The sequence below is a fragment of the Miscanthus floridulus genome, chromosome 1, assembly GCF_019320115.1.
Source record: "Miscanthus floridulus cultivar M001 chromosome 1, ASM1932011v1, whole genome shotgun sequence".
Taxonomy (NCBI): domain Eukaryota; kingdom Viridiplantae; phylum Streptophyta; class Magnoliopsida; order Poales; family Poaceae; genus Miscanthus; species Miscanthus floridulus.
In genome coordinates this window covers 20,633,673-20,641,222 of record NC_089580.1, presented here as the reverse complement: position 1 = coordinate 20,641,222, position 7,550 = coordinate 20,633,673, and the positions used below count along the sequence as shown (strand labels likewise).

General features: G+C 60.1%; 1 protein-coding gene across 1 annotated transcript; it reads right to left on the bottom strand.

Moving 5' to 3' along the window:
- Positions 1 to 3,468: 3,468 nt before the first annotated feature.
- On the bottom strand, positions 3,469 to 4,416 carry LOC136453009 (uncharacterized). Its single transcript, XM_066453590.1, has 2 exons — positions 4,202 to 4,416; positions 3,469 to 4,102 (listed from the first exon to the last, which is right to left on the bottom strand). Exons 1-2 carry the CDS (start codon positions 4,414 to 4,416, stop codon positions 3,469 to 3,471), a joined length of 849 nt encoding a protein of 282 aa, XP_066309687.1.
- Positions 4,417 to 7,550: the final 3,134 nt, after the last annotated feature.

Genomic DNA, 7,550 nt, shown 5'->3' with positions numbered 1-7,550 from the left:
ACGGGCCCCGGTCCCCCCGAACGTCTTCACCAGAGATCTCCACAAGCCTTCCATCGACTACGCCTCGGCAGTGGAAGAGGGCCCATCGATCGAGCCCACCACAGGGCTCGAGGCCCCTCGATCGCCGAGACCACCGTGGCCGAGACCGAGGTCATGAAAATCAACGCGGAGCCTCCCGAGGCCAACCAGGGCATGGACTGGCGGGTCCCATTCCTTGATTGCCTCGTCTGAGGAGAGCTTCCTACAGACAAGGCCAAAGCCCGACAGCTTGCGCGACGAGCCAAAACTTACGTCCTCAGCAACGGCGAGTTGTACAGGCGAAGTCCATCTGGCGTGCTCCAACGATGCATCACCACCGAGGCAGGCCAAGCCCTACTTTGGGACCTACACGTAGGAGCCTACGGGCACCATGCAGCGCCTCGGACGCTCGTCGGAAACGCCTTCCGCCAAGGATTCTACTGGCCAACGGTGGTTGCTGACGCCATCAAGCTCGTACGCTCCTACGAGGGATGCCAGTACTATGAGCGGCAGACGCACCTCCCGGCCCAAGCCCTCCAAACCATCCCCATTACATGGCCGTTCGTCGTGTGGGGGCTCGACATGGTTGGGCCTCTACAGAAGGCCCTCGAAGGCTACACCCATTTGCTGGTAGCAATCGATAAATTCTCCAAATAGATCGAGGCTCGTTCGATCAATCAAATCAAGTTCGAGCAAGCAGTGTTGTTCTTCACTGACATCATCCACAGGTTTGGGGTTCCGAACACCATCATCACTGACAATGGGACACAATTCACCGGCCAAAAATTCCTGATGTTCTGCGACGACCACCACATCCGTGTGGCATGGTCGGCCGTAGGACACCCCAAGACAAACGGCCAAGTAGAACGTGCCAACGGCATGATCCTACAAGGCCTCAAGCCAAGAATATACAACCGGTTGAAGAAGTTTGGCAAGAAATGGCTCGCCGAACTCCCATTGGTCATCTAAAGCCTGAGGAACACCCCGAGCCGAGCCACAGGGTTCACATCATTTTTCTGGTCTATGGAGCCAAGGCCGTCCTCCCCACTGACTTGGAATACGGTTCCCCAAGGCTTCAGGCCTACAACAAGTAGAGCAACCACACTGCCCATGAGGATGCCCTCGACCAACTAGAGGAAGCCCGAGACGTTGCGCTGCTACATTCGGCCACATACCAGCAAGCCCTACGATGCTATCAAGCCCAGCGTGTTTGAAGCCGAGACCTGAAGGTGGGCGACTTGGTGTTGAGGCTGAGGCAGAGCAACAAGGGCCGCCACAAGCTGACCCCGCCATGGGAAGGACCGTACATCGTCGCCCAAGTGCTGAAGCCCAGGACCTACAAGCTAGCCAATGAGAAGGGCAAAATCCTCACCAACGCTTGGAACATAGAACAGCTACGTCGCTTTTACCCTTAAATTTCCAAGCATTGTATACATTGTTTCTCGAAATACAATTAAGAAGCATTCTTTAGTTGTTCTAATTTTTCGAGAAACCCCCCGAGCCCATCGTGGGCCTCGGCATTACGATAACACCATAAGGGAGACTCAGCTCTGCCTCTGCAGAGGTGCCCACTGCGGGGCTCGAATAGGACATGGCTCTACCTCTGTAGAACGGAGCCTCCCTCGGGGGCTAGAAAGGGGGGGACTCCCCCCTAAGTCCCACATACCATTTTTAGTCATTTTTCAAAAAAAATCCTATGCCAAACTCTCTAGCGTGCTCTGACATATCAATTGTAAAAAAACTAAGGACCAAAACACTGTCTCAAGGCCAAAAGGCTGGTCGAGTCATGAGACGGCCTATGCCTCCGGGCTACGGCACTCCCTCACCACCTTTCGCCCAAGGGGTAGCTTAGGCTCCGAGGAAGTTTTTTGCAAAGAGATATGATCAGAGACGAGACAGAGGGTAGAGGCTCAGGAATACAATAAAAAACAATTAAGAAACATAGACGCACGAATACTTTAAGAGGGCCTCGACGGCCACCAGCGTTATGATAGGGTAACATAATCCCTAATCTATTTACATGGTCTCTTGGGCCCAGGTCAAGGCTCAGGGTCTCTAGCATCGGCGGACGGCGTGGGAGGGACCACCTCCTCTTTGAACAGTTTGGCCAGCGCCGTGCCGGGGCCCTCTACTGCCTCCATTAGCTTCACGACCTCCTCATCGGCCTCCTCATCATCATCGGGCAGGACGTAGCCATCGCTGATGGCCTTGAGGTCGACGCCGATGTAGTGCGAGGTGATGACGGCTAGGGCGCGCTTGACGCCCATGTGCAGCGCCCCTCGGAGTCGCTCGTGCACTTGGCCGCTCAACGCAATCAGGCGGCTCCCAAGGGAGCTACCTGACTGGACCCCCTCGACCTCTAGGGCCTCGCAGGCGGTACGGGCGGCTCTCCGCAGCACGGTGTGCTCCCCGATCTTAGCCTCGAGCACTGCCTGCACCATGACGGAAGCATCGGCGACCCGGGAAACCTCCTTCTCCAACCCTACGCCAAGACAAGCAGGATGGGGCTAAGCGCAAAGGGAAATAAGCTAAATAGGGGCTAGGGCCTACGGGACTCACCCTTGGCTTTCTCTTCCTAGCGCTGGGCCTCGACCTGAGAGGCCTCGGCTTTCTCCTTTAGGCATTGGACCTCAACTCGAGAGGCCTCGGCCACCCTGACCTCCTTCTCTAGCTCTGCATCACATCAAGGAGTTAGGGGCCGAACATAAGAAAAACAAATAAAACAAGGGGAATAGGACTCACCCTCGGCCTTTCCCTTCCAGACCAGAGCCTCGGTCCAGGACACCTCGGCCACCTTGAGGGCCTCAGCCAGGGTGCCTTTTGTCAGCTGGTGCGCACCCTGCTCCGCCCCCAGCTGCCCCGCGAGGGCCTTGGCCGAGGCCATCACTTCTTTAGCCCGGGCCCTGAAGACATCCCGATCGCTGGCCACCCGAGCCAGCTCCTCCTCCAGCTCCTTGACCCACGCCACCAAAGGGGCGACCTGCTCCTAAGCCGTGGCCGCCTCGGCCTTCATATCGACACAGCGAAGGCGGAGGTCCTCCACCTCAATGCTCCGCACTGATAGAAGCTCATTGGCTTGAGCAAGCAAGTCCTTCTGCCACTAGAGCTGGTCCCAGACGTCCCTCTCCCATCGGAGGAAGATCGACTTCTCGAGGGACCGAGCCTCGAGCTCCTGGATAGGCAGAACAGGGATCATGCACTGCAAGAAAACTCAGAAAAGGATGACACCGCACGAGAAAAGAAGGCACGTACCTGGGCAACCCTGGGCAGATCGTCGACCACGACGGACAGCACTGTCCGCAATGATCGCTCTGCCAGCTGGCGGTATTGCTCAAAGGTGTCCCAGCGCCCCCCCTCAGCCGCGTCCTCAAGGGCGAACAGAGGCTCCCCCTCAGGGTCATCCCGGCTTCGCCACAAGACATGCGGGTGATCCCACCCGCGGGGCTCAGGTCACATCCGCACGAGGGCTGAACTTCCCTCACCAGAGGTTGGAGCTGGCTGCTCCACGGTGCTGGCCGCCTCGGCATCCGCCCCCTCCTTCCCTCGGGAAGTATCGTCGGTGGAGATCGAATGGACCTCCACTTCCCGGGCACTCTCCCGCAACGGCGGTAGGCCTTGGACCAGGGGCGGTACTGAGGCTTCTGCCACCTTCATCTCCACTTCCTGGGCCGCCGGCTTCGCCGTGCTCACGCCAGCCTTGGCCGCCCCAACCTCAGTGGTCCCGAGGGCTCCGGCCTCCGCCACCGCGGCCTCGGTGGTCCTGGGCACCCCAGCCTCCATCGTCTCGACCTCGGAGGTCTGGGGGGCCTCGGCCTCGGTGGCCCCAGTGACCAAGGGCGCCTTGGCCCCATCTGACCCACGAGCATCGGCCTCGCGGGGCGTAGGCGCTCCCTCCCCCACCTGTGTCGGGGCCAGCTCGGTAGCCTCTCCTTGGGCGACCGGCTCCTTCGGGTCGGCCCTCGCCGATGTCGTGCCACGTTGTATGGCGGCTTGTGCCTCCACCACTCGGTGGGCGGTGGAGCTAGGGCTCACCTTGAGCGCCTTAAGTGGCGCCAAGGCGAGCACCTCCGCAAGGCGCTTCCGGCTGAAGACAAGATACTTACGGGGTCAGCATACGACCGAAGAATGAACAGGAGATGCTGCAACTCTGCTGAAAAACGCTTACCTCGAGTGGGGCTACAACCGCTTCGGCACTACGACCCTCCTCTGCAACGGCGGTGGCGGCGGCGGTGGCACGGCCTCCGTGTCCGCCGGTGCCGGCCGGCCCTCGCCAGACTCCGGTGCCCCCTCGACCCTCTGCGGGGGCAGTTGCGTCACCCCCACCACCGCCTGCTCTACCTCAGCCATTGAGCCCACTGGGCTGACGGCTCGCTTCCCTAACGCCCGCACCTCGGGCATGTCGGCCTCAGCCCCGGGGCGGGCGATCGCTGGCCCCGAGGCGTCCTCTCCTCCTCCTCCTGGAGGCGCCGGGCTGCTCGCCGACGCTCTGGGTGCTGTCTCCCCAACGTCAGGGAGATGGTCCAAGGGACCCCGCCCTATCTCGCTCTCGTCATCTCCGTCCAAAGCATCCGTCGACAGTGACGGCGACGGAGACGACTCCACCGAGAGACCGTCCTGCCTCTGCTGTCGGCGGCGCTTCTCCAGTTCCTCACGCTCAAGGATCTTCCTCGTGCGCTTTGCCACCTTGGCGTCCTTCCGCCTCTTCTACGCCGCGGCGTGCGCCCGGTTCACCGCTCGCCGCTCTGTGTCCTCGGGAACGGGCGGCGGGGAGGCCCGCATGTCCCTCATCCCCTGTGGGGATGGTGAACACAAATAAGGGACTGGAAAATGGTGAGGAACAAGGAGGCCTTGGGGGCCGCAGCGACGTGTGACTTACCAGAGAGAGGTACCCCCACGATGGGCGCATCGCGAACGGGGTCAGACCACCGATCTTCAGCTGCCCCTCCACCATCTCCCTCACTCGACAAAGAATCTCCTTGTCAGAGAGGGCGGAGGCGGACATCCGGATGCCCTCGATTGGCTCTTCTAGCCTCATCTCGAACAAGCGCCGCCGCCGAGCCATCAGCGGCAGCACCCTCCGGTAGTGGAAAGCAGCCACGACCATAGCTGCCATAAGGCTGTGGTTCCACAGCCTCTCTAGGCCCTCCAGGAGCGGCTGCAGCTTGGGCACATCTTCCTTCGGGACGCCGTACCTCTACTTCTCCGGATAGCTCTCTACGATCCACCCGGTGTAGGGGGGAAGTCCGCCATCGTCGTTGCATTGGTAGAACCAGCTGGTGTACCAGCGGCGATTGGTTGACGTGAGCTGGGCCAGAATGTAAAGGTGCTAACGATCCTAGCACACTTGGAGAGTGCAGACGCTGGCCCTCACCACCTTCCTCATGCCCGTCGTGCCTGTCGGCTTGGTGGTATGCCCCGCCCAGAAGAGGTGGAGCCACAGCTCCCAATGGGGGGCAATCCCTAGATACCCCTCACAAACGGCGACGAAGATGGCCGCCTGCGCGATGGAGTTGGGGTTGAAGTTGTGGAGCTCCACGCCATAGTAGTGCGAGAGCGCCCGCATGAACCGATCCGCCGGCAAGCCGAGACCGGGCTCATGAAAGGACATGAAGCTCACAACGTAGCCATTGCGTGCCCTCAGCTCCGGCTCGCCCGATGGAGCAATCCACTCCGGCCTGTTGGGGTCAGTAACCAGACGGAGAAGGCCATCATCGATGAGCGACTGCAGCGTCTCCACGGATACGTCGGACCGACCCCAAGGATTCGCCTCAATGACAACAACAGTGCTGGCCATGAGTGCGGTGGAGAATTCGACTACGACGGTAAGCCTCGCTCTCTCCCTCTCTTCCTCTCCCTTCTCCCTTCTTATCCCCAGCGCTCTCTGTTCCTAGCAATGGCTCGAGGGCAGTAAAAGCTAAGGCAGACAAGGTAAGGAGGAGAAGGGCGATGCTCATCATGTATTTATGCAGGAAGGGGGCAAAACGGATGGGCAACAAAATTGGGGAAGTTTCCCTCATATCCGGCACAGTTAATCCAGATCCGATTTAACCGCCCACGCGCCCACCTTTTTCTTATTAATCACGTGAACAGTTATGTCCCATCCGCTGACACAGTGTCATGTCCGACCGCTGCAGCGGCAGGCGCCATTCCACCTCCCCGAGAAAACCACCTCAAAAGGCGCGCCTGCTGTTGTCAGCCGAGGGGGGGACATCCCCCACCCGATTCCTTTTAGACGAAGGAATTGGGCACCGAGCCCGTTACGGTCCAGGGGTTTGAAGGCTGGGCCCCCGAGGGTTTCGACAGCCGCCCTAGGGCAACAGAGTCAGGGACAACTATGGGCGAGCCTGTACATGGCCGAGGCCCAAGCAAGCGAAACGCTTGGGACGCCCTAAGTCGTGTCCGAGACCGGTAGGGAGGTCTCCGAATGGGATCCCACCGTAGGGAGGCATCGAGCCCCCGGGGCCAATCAAACAGCCCTAGGACCCACTAGAGAAGCCATCTGGTACTTTTGGAGTGCGTCTCTGGACTGCTAGCCGACCCCTATCGAATGGGGCACGGGCCTTCACTCGAACTTACCCGATAACAGCTCACCAAAAGTGTCACTGCTCGCGCCCACCGAGGGTAGCCTGGCATATTCCACCCCTCCTTCCGAGCGAAAAGGATGCGCGAGGGTCGCACAAAAAGCTAGGGGAACTCCTGATCGCCCTCTCGCTCCGTGCAGAGGCTTGGGGGCTCTTCCTGCAACCTTGCCGAGACCCAGCGACCCAGGCTCGCACTCGAGGGAGCTCGGCAAACAACCCCTTCTTCTGAACAAAAAGGATGTGCGAGGTTCGCATAAAAAGCCAGGGGAACTCCTGATCGCCCTCTCGCTCCGTGCGGAGGCTCGGGGGCTCTTCCTGCAACTTTGTCGAGACCCAACGACCCAGGCTCGCACTCGAGGGGGCTCGGCAAACAAACCCCTCCTTCCAAACAAAAAGGATGTGCGAGGGTCGCACAAAAAGCCAGGGGAACTCCTGATCGCCCTCTCGCTCCGTGCAGAGGCTCGGGGGCTCTTCCTACAACTTTGCCAAGACCCAGCGACCCAGGCTCGCACTCGAGGGGGCTTGGCAAACAACCCCTCCGTTCGAATGAAAAGGATACGCAAGGGTCGCACGAAAAGACAGGGGAACTCTTGACTGCCCTCTCGCTACGTGCGGAGGCTTGGGGGCTCTTCCTGCACTTAGGACAAAGACAAGCAACCCAAGCTCGCACTCGGAGGATTGGGAAAAATGCGATAAGGGGCACCGAGCCCGTTATGGTCCAGGGGTTCGAAGGCTGGGCCCCAGAGGTTTCGACAGCCGCCCCAGGGCAACAGAGTCAGGGACAACTAGGGGCGAGCCCGTACATGGCCGAGGCCTGAGCGAGCGATCGCTCGAGATGCCCTAAGTCATGTCCGAGACCGGCAGGGAGGTCTTCGAATGGGATCCCATCGTAGGGAGGCATCGAGCCCCCAGGATCAATCGAATGGCCCTGGGACCAACTAGAGAAGCCCT

Bases quoted from the DNA above. Each gene is read 5' to 3' on its own strand.
- LOC136453009 (XM_066453590.1), bottom strand. From the start codon at position 4,416: ATGCCCGAGGTGCGGGCGTTAGGGAAGCGAGCCGTCAGCCCAGTGGGC. The intron at 4,103-4,201 runs GTTGTAGCCCCA...TCTTGTCTTCAG, and splicing joins AGGGTCGTAGTGCCGAAGCG to CCGGAAGCGCCTTGCGGAGG.